The sequence below is a fragment of the Prosopis cineraria genome, unplaced genomic scaffold, assembly GCF_029017545.1.
Source record: "Prosopis cineraria cultivar Desert tree isolate PC_DT_omini unplaced genomic scaffold, ASM2901754v1 PC1, whole genome shotgun sequence".
Classification (NCBI taxonomy): Eukaryota; Viridiplantae; Streptophyta; class Magnoliopsida; order Fabales; family Fabaceae; genus Prosopis; species Prosopis cineraria.
In genome coordinates, this window is record NW_026555332.1 from 3,669,365 (window position 1) to 3,692,069 (window position 22,705).

Below are 22,705 nucleotides of genomic sequence, written 5' to 3' on the forward strand. Positions count from 1 at the left end.
TAAATCAATATATCAATGTAAAATATATACGGTTACTGTTCATCTACACTTGAATGAACAGTACTGATATATTTTAAAAAAATCTTGTAAACTAAAATCTCACTTGGACCCATCAAAAGTAGGTGTGGGATCTATAATAAAAAATATTTGTGAATGTAAGATTCATAAAAAAATAATAATATAAGACCTACTATTTTTGGCAAGGGTTATTTATTATTTGTTGCTCGTATTTTGCATTTGTTAAAGATAATTAATTATGTTATAAAATATAAATTTAAATAGTAAATCATAAAATAGAATGTTTTATTGTAATGAAATTACAAACTTAATTTATATAAATTATAAAAAAATATGTGTATAATTTGATGGATAATTTTAATTATTTCAAATCTTAATTCACATGAAATAACAAATTTTGTATAAAATAATTTTTAATTTTATTATTAAAATATACAAGATAATAAATTATAAAATAAAATAAATTTATATGGGTTACATATTGGCTTATTTTTTAAACAAATTGCACGTTGAAAGATTATGTGTGGCTTGTAGTAAAAATGATAGGCAAAATATTTATCATGAGTTGATTGAATTTTTTATATGTACAAGATAATATCACAATAATTTTTCAACTTCTAATAACATCACAATGAACATCTATGGTCAAAACTTTAATATGTACGGTCAAGACAATTTTTCCTATAACATAAATTATTATTTAAATTTTAATTTGTGTAAATTAACAAAATATATTATTTTGAGTGTACAAAAATAAATTATTTTTTATTTTTATCTTTGAAATATTTTTATCTCTTAAATTGCTACCGCCCATCTGCAATTTAATGAATAGTAAGAATGATAAAAAAATATTTTGAATATTAAGTATTTTATACAACATTTTGTTTTTTGCTTGTATTTTGTATAGGTATAAAATAGTAAATTGTATTATAAAATATAAAGTTAAATAAAAAATTATAAGAGGATATTTTTTTAAAAAAATTTTAATAAGCAATTAGATTGTTTGTTAAACAACCTAAGTTTAGACTTAAATTTACGTTTGAAATAGTCATATATTCAAAAATCCTAAATAATCTTTTAAGGTTTGTATATAATTAATGAAATATTTACATAAGACATCATAATATAATTAAATCATGAGTTTTTGTAATTGATGAATATATAAATATAAATTAGAGTATTAATTCTAAAGTTAAATTAAACTCAATAATTAAGAGAAATTGAATTGCAAAATAATAAAAGAGTGCTCTTAAATTACTAATCATACTTTGAATATATTCTTTGGCCTTACTTTATTTTATGTGTATTTATTTTTAATTTAATAAAAATTTTATTTTCTAACTGATTAACTTAAGTGATACAGATTCGTTAGTGTCTAATTCTTAGTTCTTTGTAAAATTCGTGTAGTAGTTTTTTTTTTCGAATTTTTAATTCTGTGCATTTCTTTTTTTGATAAAATTCTGTGCTTTCGCATTCAAGCGATGCGACCGACTGACATGATAACGGAATCAAAAACGATACTTTTCGAACATTCCCGGCTTAATATTGAAGACGCTGAGAAGCTAGTCAGTGATTTCATTCCTCGAGCATGCCATTTTTGCTGCTCTGCTTATAGGTTAGGCTCCGTTTTTCGCTTAGCAGAAGAACGAAAGAGATAGAAAGAAAGTAAGCTTACCCTTTTGGCGTTCTTTTCTTGCCCCTTGAAATCTGTGTTTTAGGGTTCGAATTCTACAATCGGAAGTCATGTCAAATCTTTCCCGCACCTCGAGTGCTCCATCCAAGAACGGTCTTCCACCTCAGGAACTTCTCGATGATCTCTGCAGGTCTGTCATTGTAGTTTCTTTCTTTCCTTCTTTCTATATTTTTTTATAACTCCTTTTCCTTTTGTGGAAGATGAGGGCAAAAGGTTATTGAACATTGGAAGCTCTTCTTGGGGTTTGTCCAATTTTTTTTTCTTGACGTCAATTTTATTCTCATTCTACTGTTTGATCCCATCTGATTGATCGTCGCGTATGCCCTTGATTGATAGCCTTGTGTGATAAATACTGACGATGCAAGTCGAATTTGTAAAGTTAAGATTGGCCCTTTGTTTGTCAATTTTCTCAATGCTTGCCGTGGAACATTCATTATGTGTGTAGCAGTTATAATTCTGCATCATTTGTATTCAGTTGCATTATTTTCCTTACCCTGTTTTATGGGTGAATTTTTTCCTTCTATATCAGTCATTTTTTAACTATTTTTTAAGTGTCTCTTATATGCTTTATTTGTTGCAGTCGATTTGTGTTAAATGTGCCAAAGGAAGACCTCCAATCATTTGAAAGGATCTTGTTTCTTGTGGAGTATGCGCATTGGTTTTATGAAGATAACTCTGTAGAAAATAATCCATCTCTGAAGTCATTCAACCTGAAGGAGTTTACTTCTTTATGTATCCTGTAATATTTTTCTTTTGGTTTTTGGTCCTCTCTGTCACACCTATTTATATTTGGTAACTGTACATCAAATTTATAAACTTCTCTTTCGTGCTATGTTTTATTTTCCTTTTCTAAGTTAGTATGTGGAAAGAATTATGTATACTATTTTCTTTAGTCTAGTCATTGCTGGAAGATGGAAGAATATAAGCAGAGATTCAAAACATTGGATGTTTAGAGAATGTTTTCTTTAGATCCTTTCCCAAATTTTTTAATCTAACAACTATGTTTTTGAGTAATCTTTTTTCTCCTCCCAAAAGGAAAAAAAAATGATTTATGCTATTGCCATTTTTGTTAATTCTATGGAATTTTGTGATTTTAGTTGGAAGAGGTGTTTCATGCGTTACAAAGTTCAAGTGGATTAATTGCCAAAAGCCCAAAATTTAAGACCACAATGATACATATGCAATGGGTCATTGTTGAACCAGATTGGTTTGCAATGATACATTTGCAATTTTTTCATAAGAATGTAATGAACATGTTGGTTTTTCTAATGTTGAGGATTGAGCTTATGTTCTGCCTTACCTACTGCTTGCCTGTGGACACACAAAATTGCTGGAGACAGAAAGAAAATTTTCTGTATAATATTTGTTGTATTGGGAAGATACTAAAGCATAGTTGTCTGAGAATTTGATACTAATACTAAAGCATAGTATTCAAGCATTTAATGATTCTATCCTGTTTTCCTTAACAGATAGTAGTGTTTAATAGTTGTGATGTTTTGAAGCCTTATGTAGCTCATATAGATGATATATTCAAGGACTTTACTTCTTACAAGGTTCGAGTCCCAGTTACGGGTGCAATAATTCTAGATGAAACATATGAAAGGGTAAGCTGGTTTAGGAATTCATGCTGGCAGTGATACTGGTTATATGTTTTTCTTTTGTAAGATAAGTTTATTTTCAAGCCCCCCCACTTACCTTTATTATGGTATTTTGCCACCTTGCAACAAAATTGTGCTACTTGGTTCTTGTACCTTTTCTGGTATTCCTAATTGGTAACTATGGTTTTTGTGTTCAGAGTTTTGCGTTTAAGAGTTCCAAATAACTTTTTTTCATATCACTGTTACCAATTAGGATGATCCAACCAGTAATATGCAATTATGGCTATTTCAAAATTATTAGACTTAACTAGCATAGTTTCCCATTGCTATCGTCTATAGTCTATAGTCAATTATAAAGAATGAGAAAAACGATTAGTCTTTCTGAAATTACAGTGTGTCAAAGTGATTTGGGGCAATCCTTCACAGGGAAGATGAATTCTCTTTTCCTCCTTTCTTTAGTCCATCAAGTATTGATTCGATTCTTCACTTGTCTGTTATGCTTTTTCATTATGTCCGTTGAGTATTAATTCAATTCTTCACTTGTACCTTTTTTTTGAAAGAAACAGCATGCTATGCTTTTGTTTCCTAAACATTAAGATTTCATGCCCACAGTCACAATGTTTGAAAATATATTTGAGTAAATTGCTATACTACACATGTAGCTAGCACAGGTGTCTGCCACAAATGGTTAAAGGTTATGGTGGGAATGATAACTGGTTATCAATAATTATTTCAATTCATTATCGGAGTACGTAAATCTGAAGGTCTGTTTCTAACAGAGAGCAAGAACAGTAGCTGGCTTGATGTCTATTGACAACAATGTAGAGGATAAAAGAACTGATTCCCATAACTTCTAGGTCATTTGGAAATAATAATAGATGATGACTGGTTCAGTAGTTTTCCCATAGCTTACACTGGCAGCACCAAATGACTTTTTTTCATTTTGAGGTATTCATCATGGGACAAATCCTTTAGATCATTTTATCGGACTGAGAATTTTGAATCTTGGTGAAAATGCTGAATAAAAATTATAAAATTGTTATTTGTCAGACAAATTTTTTTAATAGTCAGCAAAACTAGGTTGTTATTTAGATGGAAGTACAGTGTTCCAATTACATTTTGAAATTCCTTCATTTGTTTTGCTCTCTGAAGGCACATTCACTAAATGTTCCCTTTGGAATTTTAACTGTTTGATCATGATGCAACCTTATTTCTGAAAAGACACATTGGAGAAGCCTAAGCTTCAGTGTATTACAATTTTTCACTTGCTCTTGTTTCAAGTTCCTTTTTGTGTGGACTTAGAGGAACTGGTAATATTTTTGTCACATTCATTTATTGGCTGGTTGGGTCATATTTCTTACATGTCTGCTATCCGCAGTGCCTGCTAGTGAAAGGATGGAAAGGTTCAAGCTGGAGTTTTCCTCGTGGCAAAAAGAGCAAAGATGAAGAAGACCATGCATGTGCCATTAGAGAAGTAAGCTTCTGTGGAGCTCTCTGTTTGTCTGTCTGTCTGTCTGTCTGTCTGTGTTTCCCTCTTTCTATTTGCTCAATGGATTGGATCACCGACTGTTTCTTTGGGCATAGGAATAATATCAAGTTATTAACCCTTTATAACACATTTAGGAGGTTTTATCTCATATGCCACCATATTATCTCATAAAAGCATATAAAATACTTATCCAAATCTGGTATCCAAGATACTATGATATGTGGGATGATAAGGTCAAGATCTTAAAATAACTCCTAGTATTATTGAGGGAAAACTACAAGCTGTATGAACTGGCTACTCTGCTCGACCTGGAGTCTTGCTTTAGCTCTGCAATACTTGTTTGTGGTGAATGCAGGTCATGGAAGAAACTGGTTTTGATGTTTCAAAACTTCTTAAAAAAGAGGAATACATTGAAGTTATTTTTGGACAACAAAGAGTGCGGCTTTACATCATTGCTGGTGTGAAGGATGATACACCTTTTGCTCCACTTACAAAAAAAGAGATCAGTGTATGTGATTCTTTTCGTAAATGGATTTATTTTAGAAGTTTCCATGTTGATTTACATTGAACTATTATTAATTTATAACACAGGAGTTCCAAATTTATATTTTCTACAACTCTCGTATATATTGTTTATATTTATTGGAATATGGCCCGATTTAATTTGATTAACATACTTCTTAAATTGGGAGCATATGTATATATTTCCATGTAAATTTTTGTGAAGTTAAATTCTTGATTTATGAGGGGGTCCCCCTCCCCCCCCCCCCCCCTTTTTTCCTAATGCCCCAAGTTCTACCTTGAAGGCTGGTTGGGAGATTTGTTTTAAGCCTCAAAATATTTGTGTTAAGAAAGGTAAAAAATAAATAAGTAATGTTGGCTCTGTTTACAGTTTACTTCGATGTAACCCAAATAAAGACACTTATGTTGCATTTGATTTTGTAATTATTAATTTTATTGACTGCATATTGTATGATAATTATTGCAACTATTTGTGAATGAGACCATAGCATTTCAATTTTTGCTAAGTAAAATCAGTAAACGGGCACTGTCTGTTAACTTTTAAATTTTAATGCTTAAATCTGTATTTAGTTTTTACCAGCATTATTTGATTCTTGCCCTTCTTTTTCATTGGATATGTCCCATGTTTCAAAAAGGTTATTACATGATTGCTTTTCTCAGTTCTTAGGTCTAGAGTCATGAATTTATCCTCATGGGAATGTGATTTACCCTGAAAGGGATTTAAAATCGGTAGGTGATCAAATGCTGAGAGTATTATTTGTTATCTATATGCAGGAAATTGCATGGCATCGGCTTGATGAAGTTCAGCCAGCAAGTGATGAAGTGATTTCTCGTGGGATCACTGGCCTCAAGCTTTACATGGTAGCCCCTTTCCTTGGGTGAGTGCAACTAAATATAGTTTTGATTATTTTTGGTGATCACCCTTTCTCTTGTTAGAGTGAAAAGATTCCGTTCCTAAATGTGCAGATCATTGAACACTTGGATTTCAGAGCATCCACCTCCAATACCACCAAGGCCTGATTTGCCTCTTAAAGGTGAGTCTATTTTCTCGGAAATGTTTGGTAGGTTGTACCAGGTATCTTGGTGACAGCATACTTCTAGTTAGAATGAAAGTTCTTATTGGAACTCCTTGATATCACTGGACTGGACTACGTTTTTCCTTTAACTGGATCAATGATGATATGGTAGAAGGACATGAAGAGAGAAGGAGAAACACAATAAAACAGAGGAGAAATAGGAAAGAAAGATGAGTCATGAGAGAGAAAAGAGAAAAAGGAAGCAGAGGTAGGAAGAGAACTGAACATATTTTTTGGGTTTTTCACATTAAGCATAACCTGAGTCATATAGGACCTTTTATATAGGCCCTCCCTTACGCTCTCATTCTAACAAAACCTAACCACTCAACTATCTAACTAATCTTTTACGCTGGTAAAAAGGTTTCCCCCCCTTTTTTTTTTTGGGGGGGGGGGAGAACCTTGACCTCAAGGGTTGACACAGAAAAAACAGAATCCAGCTGTCCTTTATCCAGAAGCCCCTTTGCCATCACTATGACTTCTTTGAAAGTGTACCACCTGCCCAGTAGCTTCTTCAGATTCAGGCTCTAGCTCAATGAGTTGTATCTGGACTTTCTGAGTTGGTGAACATCTATGACCCTTAGGTTTGTGACAGTAGAAACAAAGATTCTTTGACCAAATATGTCACCCTCCTCTTGGTTTAATTTCTTTAAGATTTTTGAATTAGGGTTTGAAAAATAACTTGCCGTGACACAACAGAGGAAGCAGATCCGTTTGCTGATGAAAAAGAATGGTATTCAGGTGAAAGATTAGCCTTACCCTTAAAAAATGAAACCCATTAACAGCTACTGTTTTCGCATCTCTCCATTTACTCAATCCGTGTGATATGTTTGTCGAAGGGTTGAGAAGACCATACTAGTGTGATCTGTCCCCTTTACTCTTGTCGACCACATTAAATTCTTTGCCTGACTCCTGAACGTGAATTTCCTGTAAATGAGCCAAGCTTATGGCATTTTGTAGTGTAGTGGGCTTTAATAACCTAACAGCCCCAGCAAGCATTTCTTGTAAGCCCTGAAGATAACTTTGCTCTAAATAGTCTTCTGTTAGGTCAAGCTTGCAGCATAAGTGCTTGGTGCCATTAGAAGGTTTTCTCATCTAAGTGAATACTGGCCTTCATGACCTTCCATGCTTCGGGGGTGTCAACAACCTGAAAATATTGTTCACACTTAATAAGCCACCCAAGAATATCCCCTCTCTGAAATTTTGGAAATTCCATCTTGGTGAATCTTGTTTGAGGTTGGTATTCTTGCTGGTCTTGTCTTTGCCTATGTTGGCCAACTCCTCTATTGTTGTTGGAGCCTTGAGTGGTGCATGTCTTATCCACTGTATGCACAAGTTGAACTATTTGAGCCATGAATGCCTCTATCTGAGTTTCAATGGTACGTAAATGTTCGTCGGTTTGATCTGCCATCTTTAATGCTGTCGGGGAGCGGATTATGGGCATATAAGGTAGGAAAGATAGGCTCTGGATACTACTAATATGATAGAAGGAGATGAAGAGAGAAGAGAGAAACATAATAAAACAGAGGAGAAATAGGAAAGAAAGATGAGTGATGAGAGAGGAGAGAGAAAAAGGAAATGGAGGTAGATAGAGAACTGAATATGTTTTTGGGTTTTTCACATTAAGCATAAATTGAGTCATATAGGACCCTTTATATAGGGCCTCCCTTACGCTCTCATTCTAACAAAACCTAACCACCCAACTATCTAACTACTAACTAACTCATCTTTAATATTTCTTTTATGAGTTACACATCAAATGATGTGCCATGAAAATTTTCGTGCACCAAAGTTTTGCGCATCTATCTTTAGATATAGATATGAGATTGGCAGTGTGATATCCAATCATGAGCTTCACTTGGCTAGATTGCTGCTCAAATTTACCTGTTACAATGAAAGGAAAACCTCCGGTGATGACGTGATGTTACCTGTTTATATTTAGTATTGTAATAATTTCCTGTTTGGATAATTTTCAATGGCTAGTCTTCATAGTAGTCGTAATAAGAGACCAACTCAGCATAGTGCCCTACTAATAACATACAGAGACGAAAAAGAGGAAAGTAGCTGAGGTTGATTCCTGTTATGTAGCATTTTCAGAGGACTGAACATTTGAATTAGTCTTATTTAATCATATTTTCTTTTATTTGCTGATTGTTTGTTGCTGAATTGTTTATGTTCATTCTATGAGTCTGTTAGCTAAATAAATGGACCTTTATGACCGTTGGAGGGGTTCACCAACGTTCAAATCTGTTTGTGTTAGTTAAGAGATATTTGGAGATTTTGCTGATGTTTAATAATTATTTTTAAGTGATGTTCAGCATTATAAATGGACTAGCAGACACAAAGTTTAGTCACAATGAGAAATAAATAATTCTTTCTTCATGCTAGGGATTCTCCCACCTTTGGCTATTAAGATTTTATTAGAGTGAGATTCTTGCTCTAGATATCATAGTAGATTGTTCCCTGATCTTTATGTCCAGTACTTACCAGTGGGTGATTACTAAAAGCTGCTGCTTTTTGTCAAAGGAATTTGCATCTGGAAAGCGAAGAACAGTTCCAATGGAAGTAGCTCAATGACAATGGACAGCCAACCAGTAATACCTGAGCCTGATTCTCACACTCTTGACACGGGGCCTGGCAAGAGCTTTAGGAACTTCAGATTTGATACTGGTCCAATCTTGCGGGCAATGGAAGCTGGCTTTTCTTCTTGAAGGTCTGGACCCATAAGCCTACCTGTAAAGTTCACATAACTGATTGATTTTCACCTTTTCACTTGCATATCAGGTTGATATTAATCACTCTTCATCCGGATTAGGTAGCTGTACTTGATGTATCTCAACTTGTTTGGTCGGAGTTATTTGTACATTATGTACAGGAAGCCTTGGTGTAAGTAGTTTGCGCTGTTAATTACTTGCAAAGCTGTAGAAGTTAGACCCTCTTTCTTATTACCACTTTTGTTAACAGAAGGTCAAGTGCATCTCACAAAAATAATGAACTTGCTTTTTTTTTTTTTTTAAATTTTGTTACTACCGTCTTATTAGCACTTGCTTTCTTATTTGCAAGCAAATATATTACGCTTTTTGTAATATTATGCTAGTTTACTACTGTTTACTCCACATCATCTATGAATGCTTCGCTGACATAACTAGCTTAGGTAGAATCACATTCTGTAATATGATTTCATTGGATGATCCTGTCCATTCACCCCAAAATTATTTCCCTTTTTTGTTTGAATAAGAGGAGAAGCTAAGCTTGAAACAAAATAAAAACTAAAAAAGTCAAGCAGTATTAGCAAAATCATGTGCTAATTTCTGACTGCACTCAGGTGGGACGACCAAGTATGTTTCGGCGTCATACCTGGAAGAACGACCAAGTTTTGCCAATTGATATGTACATTCAGTCATTCCAGGCTTTCTCTACAGTTGTAGTTGACTTATAACTCTCAATCTTGATATATGAGATCTCTAGTTAAATTAATAATATTACCATAAGGGTGATTCCTCCTGCTATCTGGAAACACGATGTTAATGGCCGCAAGGGAATCAATGGAAAGCTTAATTTTGTTGAATTCACATTGCTTACAAATCCTTAATCTCGTGTTAACATGATTTCTAAAGGCAGTAATTTAGGTCAAATCAAATGGGTAATGTTCGGGCCCATTCATGCCATCCTGAATAGGTTAGAAAAAATTCGGGCCAAGCTTGATAGGGTCCGACTTACTTAAATACCTAAATAAAAAATATTTTTTAAAAATATATATATAATATAATAAATATTAATTAATTCTTTAAGTTTTAGGTTATTTTTTATTTAAAAACCATATATTTAAATGTTACTATAGTTATTTTTTTAAAAAAAAATAAAAATCTTTATATTTTCATCATTTTTATTTAATAAAGTATCTCAAAATAATGTTTAAAATATATTTAAATATTAATTTTTGTATTTAAAATTAATATATACATAATTTGTATATTGAAAAAAAATATATTTTATTTTTTATAAAATAATATAATTAATTTGAAAGTAAAAATAAAATTAAAAATAAGATTCGGGCATGTACAAATTCTCAACTCTACTACTAGATAAACATAATAAATATAAAAATATTTTTGAATAATTATTGGGTTATTGTCCACATCAAACTTGGTTAAAAATTAAGAATAAATACCCTTACTATGTAGGGGTTAAATAATATAAAAAGTTAAATAAAAAATAATTTTAAAAAATAGTATTTTACTCATAATTAAATAATTTTTATATAATATAATAATGGCTATTTTTCTCATATTCTTAAAAATGAAAAAGTACAATTTATCCAAAAGTTATTAACAAATTTGAAAATAATTGGGGTAATGATTTTAAGTTAATGTTCTAACTATGATTAAATTGAGATCAACTTGATAGTAATTAAAATATATAAAATATTTATATATGATCATGATAAAAGCAATATTTAAATAACTAAGATATTAATTTACAAGTAAAGGAAACATTCATAAATAAATTACATATAATATAACAATGTAGTAATAGAGTTATTTAAGTACAAAGTTGACAAGTTATTATTTTTTATTTTATTTTTTTAAAGTTAAAATAATATTTTATTCTTAACAAAATTATTTAAAAATTAAAATTGGTTCAAAAATAAAGAAAAAATATTTTTAAAAAGTTTTGAATATTCAGGTCGACCTAAATAAGCCCGAAGCTTGAAGGTGTTAGGGTCGGGTTTAACTATATGAGTTTTTTAAAAAACGTAAGATACTTTAAACTCGATTCAAATAAATTCGACTTGAATTAAAATAAGTTCAGCCTGCTCGAATTATCAACTCTAATGATTTTCATCGTTGAGATAGTAGTAGGATTCAACTTACAGTTAAAACTCAAAATCCAATGACTTCCATGATCATGAATCACTCCGCCACAAGCTATTTGCTTAGGATATTTGACTAAGGTATTGACATCAACATAAACAAACTAGTGCCTAGGCTTGGTCCAAAAATGGTTATTGTCTTGGGTTTCCTTAAGCACATAATGCTTATAATGTCTATTGCTCGTGTCCTCAGTCAAGCTGAAGGGGGTTGAATGGAGAATTTGGTTTGCTATATTGACATGGCCTTCAAAGATTCTACTGCATCTGCTTTTCCAAAGAATCTAGCATATAATGTAGAAAGTTTTGATCCATGGCCTGCGATTAAAGGATGTTTCCCTCAATGTCTCCCTATGCCTTCCCAAATCCAAACCTACAAGTTGTTAAAAGCAAAGAAAGAGGTATACTGGTTAGAAGAAATAACAAGTTTCCACACTTACTTTTGCCACACAACAGTCTCAAAATATGGAGAATATTTTCCTTACTATTACACTCAAAAGAATACTTCGCACTATGTGTAAAACCTCTCCAGGCTATTAAGGAGTTAGCGAGAAGTCTCTCATAAATTACTTGCAAGAAGAATTTCACTTTTTCTTGGATGGGCTAATGCCAAAGTTGTTTCTACAAGAAGCCATTAGACTATCAGCTAAGGACGTTAAGTGAACTATATGCCAATTCAATACTAAAGCTACCATCATTGGCATATCTCCAACAAAACACATCATCTTCATTAGCATAAGGGGCATTAAGAGCGCACTTTTCTAACCACCCACCTAGGAAAGAAATCATGATTCCATTAACTACTAGGAAGAACAAAATCCCTCACTAAACTTTATGGTTAATATCATAAACATTCTTATCAGTATAGGCTATTAGAGGCTAGTCAAGTTGAATCCAAAGATCCCACCAAAATTGAGTATGAAAGCCATTCTTAATCTCCTTCCCTGTACCCTTGTTGAAATACTCCCACACTGTGTTCATGGCTTTCCAAATGTAAGAAGGGCTAGTTCTCTTGTTGACTTTAGGCATTCTGTATTTTCTGTATCGATATTTGGCCCTAAAAACTTCACCCAAAAAGTATTGGGTTTCGTGATTAAGCCCTAGCATAGCTTCATTTCGAAAGCCCTATTTTGTCTATATAGATCCTTGATTCCCAAACCATCATTCACTATGTCTTCTTTGACAGCATCCCATGCAATAAGATGCACTTGCTTCTATCAATTTCCTGACTCCAAAGGAAGCATTGGGTAATCTTCTCAATATCATGAAGCAACCCTTTAAGAAGAAGAGTAGTTTGCATAAGATAAGATGCCAAAGCAGAGAGCACCACTTTAATTAGAATTATTCTTCCAGCCAAATTAAGATAGTTGCATTCAAGAACAATATGGTCATAAGTCCTCTTTATGGCTTTAGAATGAAGGAGAGGCACTTCTAAGGATTTGCCCAGATCTGAAGTGAGTCAAATTCCTAAAGCCTGGCTAAGTTTCAATTCCCTATTAAGATGAACATTCGTAGAGTAGAACATTTTAGACCATACTCAAATTAATCTTATGCCTAGAAATATTATAGAAGGTAGCCATAACTTGTTTGATTACTTCCATCTGTTCCATAATAGCCTCAACAAAAAAAGAGATTATCTGCAAAAAAAAAAAAAAAAAAGATATGGTCGGGCCTGAGTTGGAGAATCTCAATGGCTTCCATTTTGGCTCTTCACACTGAGCCCTTATGAGATGGCCAAGGTGTTCTATGCACAGCAAAAAGATATAAGGGCTGAGAGGGTCCTCTTCTCTAACTCCTCTTGATGAGGAGAGTGCTGTGAGTCTTCACCATTCTAGATGACTTTCATAACGGTTGATGACAAACAAGCCATAGCAATATTTGATAAATTCATATTGGAGACCCATATTGTTTAAGGTACTCTCCATAAATTGCCAATCAAGCCGATCACATGCTTTTTCCACGTCAATTGTGATAGCCATATAGGACTTCTTACTTCTCTTGTCGCACATGCTATGTATGGCTCCCTAAGTAGTTATCACATTGTCCCTTCCTCGGTGACCTTCCAAAAAGTTAAATTGTTCATTTTGAGTAATCTTCCCTAGAATAGGTTTTAAGTCTATTGGCTAAAATCTTGCTAATGATTTTGAAGCTAATATTACACAAAGATATCAGCCTAAACTCCTTGGTAAAGGAAGGGTGATCAATCTTAGGGATGAGAATTAGGTGCATCTAATTCATATCTCTCACTCTATGCGGGTCGCCAAACACCTCTTTAACCAATTCACATATTTGACTACCGAGTCCCAATGATTTTGGAAAAAGCCACATTTTTTATCTCAATATCATCAACAAGTCCATGCACCATCTCTAAATCAGCAGAGCTAACAGGGGGAAATGAAAAATTAAGGGTGTCAATCTTCGCGTCCCTAATATACAGGTCTTTGAAAATTTGCCTAGCCACACTCTTTTCGTTCTTCCTTATCCATAAACCTGCTCCCTGAATCATTTTGAAGGGCTGGCACTTTTTTCTTCTTCCCTTTAAGCACAGCGGAGGCATGGAAAAAGCTTGAATTCTTGTCACCCCATTGAAGCCATTAATTTGCTTCTTGCTTTCTGGAACCAAATGAGTTCCTCTTGAGTGCTTACCTTAACAGAAACCTGCCATAGGCGCTTCTCAAGTTTAAACAAAGCCCTTGTTGTCATTACTTGTGCGTGCCACATCAATTCCTTCCAGTCTTCGCATTAATTTCTTAATCGAGTAAATACTATTCAGGCAAATTAACGATTTGATTCTTAAATGGAAGGCTCATTTAGTTTCAGTTTGAAATTAATAAACTTATTGCTTGCTGGAATTTAACATGTATTGTCTCTTAAAAAGTAACTTCGTCTCAGAAGATTATGTTAACCAAAGGGCATGTTTCGTTAATTGCAAGGACTTGTGTAAAAAAATGCAAATAGAAATAAGGACTATTGTCTGATTTTGATTGATAGATTATTTTAAATCAATTTAATTTTTATTTTTATTAAAAAGTGATATTGCTCCTGTTTAGTCTGACCAAATGCCCTATATGTTTTGTCTCTTGATTACTTTATATTATAAGACATTTTTAATGATTTTTATCGAATTTTAAAAAAAATAGTTAAATCATTAATTTTGATTGAAAGTAAAATAAACTTCTATTTTTACCCGAATTTAAATAGATAATTTTAAATTTGTATTATATTTTTTTCATAATTAATAATTTTAAATAGGAGTAATATTAAAAATTTAAAATTAATATTATATTTTTTTTAATGAAACAAATGCTAACATCCTCATACACGCCTACATATCAACCATTTTCCCATAAGAAGGATGACCGTTTCTTCCAAAGAAAAGAACACAAACACTCACCATTCTCACATGCACTTGACCCTTTATCACATGGAGTATAAAACCCATAACTTTTTTTTTTCCCAAGAGGGTATGGATGCTTTTAAGCCAAGGGGCTATGGGAATTAACACGATATCAAGTGATTTATAATAAATTATTCATTTTTTTAAAAAAAGTATTTTATAATAAACAACGGAGGAATACTTTTTATTAAAATAATATCAAACACTGATGCTCACTTTGTCCAACCAAAAAAAAAAAAAAACGGTCATACTCACACACACAATTGGAAGTTGAAATAGGGTTCTTGAATCATGAACGTATGTTTAATCAGCACCCTGTTACTTTTAGATCGGTGGCTTTTGCGATCCGAAGATGGTATTAGAATCATTTGTGTTGCAAAAGTCAAGATTTCACGCCCATGTCATTCAATGAAAGTTTGTCGTGCACTATTCACTTCCGTATGTCGTGTAACATATAAAAGCAATAGTTTTTTAAAAAAAATTAATTTTTTTAATTTTTATAATTTTGACTGGATTATAACTCAATTTTTAAAATTTTAATTTAATCATAAATTAATTCTTAAACTTTACTTTTATAATTTAATCTCTTTCAATCTCTTAAATATTAATTTATATATATATATATATATATTTTTCATTACAATGTTGGTACTTAAATATTCTTCTGTATTTATACGGAAACAAATTGGTTGGGCTACTAAGTATATCTATTTGAGCTGACCTAAGTAGCTTTTATATACTAGTGTGTGTATTTGATAAATGATGACTAACATTATTAATGAGTGTATATATTAATATATTATTATTTTTACACCTCAATTTTAAATTAAATTCAAGTCTTAAAAGTTTTAATTGTAATTTTTAAATTTTATGAGACTTGTTTATAAATAAATTTGTTTTACTAGACTCATACGTAATTTTCCTTTTTTTTTACAATTGAAGTTCATTAATGTAATATCTCACATATTTAAAAGATTATTTAGAAGTTCATTAAACACTTAAGGGGTAAGAGTTACAGCTAAATTGTTTAATGAATCTCTAAACAATTTGTTAATTATGTGAGATGTTGTAGCATACATTTCATAAAACCAAACACAGTAATTCCTACTAGTACAACATATGAGAATTAGTACAACTAAACTTTAGCTTTTCACTTATAAATGTTTTAAACTTTAAATTTTAGACACACACATATTTAGTTGTTGAACATATGAGTTATACTCTATTTATCTCTACTCGCCGTTATTCAATTATGCATTTATAAAGATTTATAAGTCTACAATCTAAATGAATCTTAATGAGAAAATCTATCTCAACAACAACAACAACACACTACATAAAAATAATTGACAATAAAAATTGATTTAGCAAATAAGATATGAGTTGTATCTTATGAGAATATTGGTTTAGATCTCGATATTGATGTAAAAATTTTATTAATACATAATTTTATAGGTATTTTTATTTATTTTTTATGAAAAAACATCTGAAAATTATTTAAGAATGTGTCTTTTGTAATATGGTTCTTGAAATTCTCGATCGCATCTTTGAAGTGTAAAGCTTGTTTGCACCACAAGCATTAAAAAGTTTTATTCTATGTATTATTTGTGATCGTGCCGCATTATGGTTGACAGAACAAGGAAAAAGAATGCAGCACTATCATAAAAATAAAAATAGATAAAAAAAATATTGTCAAAAAGAATGGCTATCGCAACAATTTTCTAAAATTCTTATCTTATCTACTTTGAATATTTTATTAAAGCAACCAAAAGTGTTTAATTATATTGAAGTTTGATAGAAGGGGGAATTTCAAATCAAGTGACTGAATTGCAAATATGTTTTAAGAGAAAAATGACTATAATGTCCTTTTTTTTTAATTATTCACAAGTAGTGTTATTTATTATTTCATTAATATTACTTATTAATTCAGTACTAGTGAAACTTATTAACAATATCATCTACATATTCAATCTCAATAATTTGTCAAAACCTTAACTTTACTTATTAATTCACTATTAATATTTATTAATTTACTGGCAAAACTTAACAATATCCTCTATATATTCAAACTTGGTAACTTGTTAAAACCATAATTTAATTTATTATTTTATGAATTATACTTGTTTAATTCACTAGTGAAACTTGTTAATAGTACCATTTACATATTCAATTTTGATGATTTGTTAAAATCTTAACTTGATAATTCACTAATGCTACTTGTTAAAACTATAAAGGACATTATGGTTAGAAATCACTTGTTAAAATACTAATTTAAAAATCACATTAATTATTTATTAAAAAATAATTTTCAAAGACAAAAATACTTTTCTAAATATTGAATGGTTGGATTTGAGCATTGTCAGGCTTAAACAACAATAATTCTTATAAAATACATCTTTTGTATATATATGGATTGAAACTCAAAATCTTATGCTTGGGAGATTATATATATATATATATATATATAGTTGTTTCAACTGAGATCAACGTTTGTTACTGAATTGGATGGATACGTTATTTATTGTTCAATTTGTCTTCAAACACATAAAGTAACAGCGCCACATATAAAAGCATTGTTATCAACTTGGCGGAGAGAAATTTTTTGGCTAAGTTTTCAACTTTCAAATTGCTCTTTGTGTGGGATGGTGATGTAAATTTTCTCCGTTTTAATAAGAGAAAGGTTTTGCCAATTAAATTGTATTAATTTTTGGTGCTAAGTGAAAGTCTAAGTCATGGAACGTGACTTTGGACGGCTTCACCATTAATATTTTTATATATAGGGCAGGCTACGTCGTCCTATAATTCATTACCAATTCAGAAGTACAACTGCTTCATAAAACCTTTTTATGCTTCAAAATTATTGAGTGACATTAATTAATTTTCATTTAATTAACCACCAAATTTTAAAACCACTATAATGTGGGGCCCAAACTCCACAGTCCTTTTAAAAAAACAAAAAAAGTCTATGTAAGTACTTAGTAATAACACCGACCATAATGAATCATGATGTACAATTTGAAAGTGATACTGATATTTTCGAGACTAATAGGAGAGCATAAACTATATTCCATTTCATTAATATGCTAAATAATAGCACTACCTTCGATTTTAAAATATATATACAAGTCACCAGAGATATTTAAAAAAGAGTTACTAATTAATGATATTACAGTGCCTTAATTAACTTCTTAAATTTGTTTCAAATTATAATTATGTTTCAGATTTATCCTTAATTAAACTGTTTACCTATTAACATATTTTAATTATCTTTTGTTTCTTAAATGGCTTTATTGTTTTCGTTCAACATGGTTAATGACTAATAAGGGGTGTTTGTATAACAAAAAATTATTAATGATCTGGATATTCTATAATTAACATAATTGATATTTGGACTACGATAATTATATATGATTCCCCCCAACAACATTAGTTGGGTTCAATTATGATTAGAAACTAATAATTTAGTGTAATTAAAATGAGAAGTAATAAAGTATTGGGATTGTCCAAATTTTGGAAGAAAATAAGCTTCCATTACTCTCTCCCCCCTCTCCCTCTCTTCAGATGAGGATTTGAGATAACCATATATAGTTAAGTTCCCTTGTAAGATTGTTTGTTATGTACTTGTAAATCTTTTTTTAATGTGAATATACCCTCTCTTTATCTTATAAACATGATAAGAAGAATAAACAAAATACAACATAAAGAAGTAAAATTACCTAAAAATTTTAAATCACAATTATTTATATAATAATTTGTTAAATTTTATATTTTATCATCTGTTACCTTGTATGTGTGCATTAAAAAAAATTAAACAGTGTATTCTATGGTAAAATTTATTATCCCATGGATGGAGTGCATTAGTAGAGCAGATAAAATAGACTAAATCTATTGAGTTACCTTTTTATACTTGTTTTTTCCGACTTGACCTTTGAAAGATTAAGAAATTTTTATATAAAAATTCTGATAAGTCTTACCCTTTTAAATTGACTTGTTTAAGCTCAAATTTATTTTAAGCAGGTGAAATTGAGGTATTTTAAAATTTTGGATGAAATAAATTTAGACTTTAGAATATGTGTTTGTATTTTAAAATTATTATCTATATTAATTATTTTGAATTTTAGAACATTATAATTTGCATTTTACATAATGAATATGTAATATTAAAATGTGAAACTTAATTTTTAAGCAATTAAAATTTTAAAAACAAACAAAGAACAGTCTTCCAAACCCACTTCTGAGCTCAATTAATAAGGATCAGCTTGAAAAATGATTATAATTGAGAATATAGGCCGAGCTTGTCAAGCGATTTGTTTATGTTTTTTTTTTATACTCATGTTTTAAAAATTGAGGAATTTTTATATAAAAAGATTTATGAACATGACTCATTTAAACCCTAAAAAAATTTGGGCTCAAGCTTGGTGACCCATTTAATCTCACATTCATTTTAAACCTGTAAATTTAGATATTTTAAAATTTGGGATTAAATTTAGACTTGAAACATGCTTTTGTATTTTAAAATTGTGATTTATATTAATTAGTTTGAACCTAGAGCATTATAATTTGTGTCTTAGATAATGAATATGTAACATTATAATGTGAAACTTAATTTAAAAAAATTAAAATTAAAAAATAAATAAAGAACAGGCTTCCAAGTCCAACTTTGAGATGAATTAATAAGGACCTGGCCAACTTAAAAAAATGGTTACTTTCAAGATAAAAGGGCAATATAAGTTTAAGTCCATAAGATCAAAAAAATTGTTTCTTGATTGATCTAAAGGTATTCACAAGTTCAATTTGGCTTGGTTTTAAGAAAAAATCAGAGCAAACCAAACCAATCAATTCACTATAGTCTAAGACTTGCTTAGTTTTTTCTCTAATTAATTTAATTTAGATTTGCATCAAGTTTAAACTTTTTAAATAAGATATTCTTCTTAGTCACTGATATAGATTCATGGTCACTAGTAACTTTAACTAATAATTATTATTTGCAATGAAAAAATCTTTTAAGCATAAAAGAATATTTTTTAACAATTGATTTGTATATTTAATTATTAAAAATTAATGTATTATCTTCAAAACACTTGATTATAAAATTAAAAAAATTATATTAAATAATTGTAAATAATATTTACATAATTATAACTTACTTTTACTTATAATTTACAAATAACGAAACTTGAAAGAGGGGAAGGAACTTTAACAAAATTACAAAATATATACAATAAATATAGTAAGATTTGCTCTAGTTTGATTCAAGTTTTTATAAATAAAAATTTAAACCAAACCGAACTAATCGGTTTTGCTAAAAGAAAAATGTAACACCCTCAAATTTACAAACTGATTTTTCGCAAATTATTAAAACCATTATCGTGGTAGAAAATTTTCTTACCATGATACATCCAAGACATAACACAAGTCTTAAAATATCCAAAAAAAATAATTAAAATCATGAGGGACAGACATAATCCTCATGGCATGATATTCAAATCAGATCATATAAATACTTTTAATAAAAAAGATTAGAGTTTACATGCTTCATAAAGAAAATATGTCCTAAGTTGGCACAAGATAAATTGTATAATCCAAAATAAGAGGCAACGTAAAAGATGGTGTCTCATACATCACAGTTACACCTCTGGTGCTTTCTCGGCCGGACTCGCTCCTGTAAAATATTAACCACGGGGAATGAGACTTAAAAGTCCCAGTAACTAAAAATTAATATGTAATGATACATGCAGTTGTAACTAATCATGCGATTGCTAAGTGGGCACACAAAACATTTAACTGAATAATATTTTCAAACAAACCGAACAAGTATTTAATTTGCATGACTGCACCTTATATCCTCCTTTCACTATGCTCGGACGCCAAATCACCCGGCCAAAGGTGAGTTGGACCAAGCGACACGCCACTCATTGGGTCCAATGAGGGCTTACCACGTGGTAATAATTAATCAAACAGAAATTCTCATTAACACCATACATTAAAATACCCTGACAAGTCATGCATCATTCAAATATCCAAACAGGAATATATCCGAACAATAATGTCTCATCATGATAAACAAAAATAAATTTTTTAACCCACTTGACAATAATTTCAAACAAGTATATACAGTATTTATTTTCAATAATTCATAATTTTTCCAAACAATAAAAACAACACATAACCATTCACAAACACACCCATCACAACACATTAATAATGGTTACCTTGTGTCTTGAATAACAAGTTCCCCTTCACAACTCCTTTTTCATCACTATCTTTGTCAATATAATCTACATAATTATTTCACAATACTATATATTAATTTTACATTAAAATTAATAAATAACTCTAATTTAAAGAGTTAAAAGTCTTAGATTTATAATCCATATTAACACTAATTTCAAATTTATGCCTCATTTAACTTTTCAAATTCTTTTCTAAAATTCTCGTACCCTAATAAACTATTTTTAAGCCTCAAATCACTTCTAGTATCATAATTTCATCCTTTTATATTCTAAAAATTCGTCTAAAAATAAATTAAAAATTTTAAAATTATCCTGAAGCCTCAAATCACCTTTCTATATCCTCAAAAATATCTATTCATACTTAAATAAATATTTAATAATTAGAGGTTCATCCCTACATCTCAGATTCTACATAAATTCAACCATATAGATCTAGAGTTTAACTCAAAAATTTTTAAACATGAGTTTTAACCACAAGAAAATATTCTATAATATTTATTATATCCCTAAGAGCTTTAACCTATATTTTTAATCTATCATATCATCAAATTAACTATCCTATAGAAAAATCTTAATCAGAATATTTACTCTATCTTACAAAATAATCATATCACTAGAAAGCTAATATTATTTAGAAAATAACTATAAAATTAATTTTGTAATTAAATAAATTTTTAAATGCCAATCTAAATAGGAAAGTTAGAACATACCTGAAGAAAAAGACAATAATCTCCCTTGCAAGAAGACGCCAAGCAACGTGAGAGGAAGAGAGAAAAATAATATAAAAATGGGATTGTGGGTCCCAAAATTATATTAAAAAAACTATAGGTCTGAATTTAATTATTTAAACTTTTAGGTCATTACTTACAATTTTCTCTAAATTACATCTTGGGCCCTTAGTTGCAATTTTCACAATTGCATAAACTTTTCTTTTTCTTCCTTCTGCTCCTCCTCGCCTGTGCCTCCTCCTTTTATATGTGAGGAGGTCCCTCACCTTCCCACATCTAATCGATGTAAAACTTCAACAGTGCCTCTCTTTTTTTTTTTTATTTCAACTATTTTTTAAATTTTTTTTAACTCACACACACACATAATTTTTTTATTTTAAATCTTAAAATTATATCTTAACAAAATATTTCTTATATAATTTTAAATCTAAGTTTTTAATTTATAATTAAATTTTTAACCATATTATTATTTCTAAGTAATCTCAAATAATATAAATTCTTATTATTATCATTTTTTAAAATCAGGATGTTACAAAAAACTAAGCCAAATCTCATTTATAATATACTTTGGTTGATTTATATTGGTTTGACTTGATTCGGTTTGATGTAATCAATTTAAATTGGTTTTGAAAACCCTTACTTAACTCTATGTTAAAAGTTACTATGGTAGCAATTTATTATTTTATGGTTTATTACTCTTCTACCTCTACACAATGTAAGTATATACATTTTTTTTATTGTACAATTTATTACTTTTTATATGTTGAAATATAAGCATCAAATAATTTTTTAAAAAATTTAATTATGTACAAAATAAAATTTTAGAAATATGCATGCCTACCATTTTAGAATTTCTGTAATTTTAATTTTTAATTTTATTTCAAGTTTTGCATTTTTTTACTATAGGTTTCATATTCATCATTTATTTTTGTTTTGGAAAAATTCTCTAAATTGAGATAAATTATTGAAAAAATGACAATAAAATGTCTCCAAATTATATAAATGACAAGTTAGTTTCTCTAAATATCATAATTTCAATAAAATCTCTATAGACTTCTTTTTTAATAGATTTTAAAATGAAAAG

The 22,705-nt window shown here is 30.0% G+C and overlaps 1 protein-coding gene across 5 annotated transcripts; it reads left to right on the forward strand.

The window, feature by feature from the left end:
- Positions 1–1,478: 1,478 nt before the first annotated feature.
- Positions 1,479–9,963, forward strand: LOC129317312 (mRNA-decapping enzyme subunit 2). 5 transcript variants are annotated; one of them, XR_008594973.1, is made up of 11 exons: positions 1,479–1,633; positions 1,737–1,841; positions 2,292–2,443; positions 3,188–3,315; positions 4,688–4,783; positions 5,154–5,306; positions 6,095–6,198; positions 6,287–6,354; positions 8,920–9,106; positions 9,178–9,279; positions 9,719–9,963. XR_008594973.1 is itself a non-coding variant. In XM_054961679.1 (10 exons), the coding sequence occupies exons 1-9, from the start codon at positions 1,500–1,502 to the stop codon at positions 9,102–9,104; spliced, it is 1,125 nt and encodes a 374-aa protein (XP_054817654.1). In that variant the 5' UTR covers positions 1,479–1,499; the 3' UTR covers positions 9,105–9,106; positions 9,719–9,963. The 5 variants fall into 5 exon arrangements, 3 of the variants coding, with proteins under 3 accessions (XP_054817654.1, XP_054817644.1, XP_054817638.1); XR_008594972.1 differs by having other exon boundaries at positions 8,920–9,279; XM_054961679.1 differs by lacking the exon at positions 9,178–9,279.
- The last annotated feature ends 12,742 nt before the right edge of the window (positions 9,964–22,705 follow it).

Bases quoted from the DNA above. Each gene is read 5' to 3' on its own strand.
- LOC129317312 (XM_054961679.1), top strand. From the start codon at position 1,500: ATGCGACCGACTGACATGATAACGGAATCAAAAACGATACTTTTCGAA. The intron at 4,784-5,153 runs GTAAGCTTCTGT...TGGTGAATGCAG, and splicing joins ATGCATGTGCCATTAGAGAA to GTCATGGAAGAAACTGGTTT. The intron at 6,355-8,919 runs GTGAGTCTATTT...TTTTTGTCAAAG, and splicing joins GCCTGATTTGCCTCTTAAAG to GAATTTGCATCTGGAAAGCG.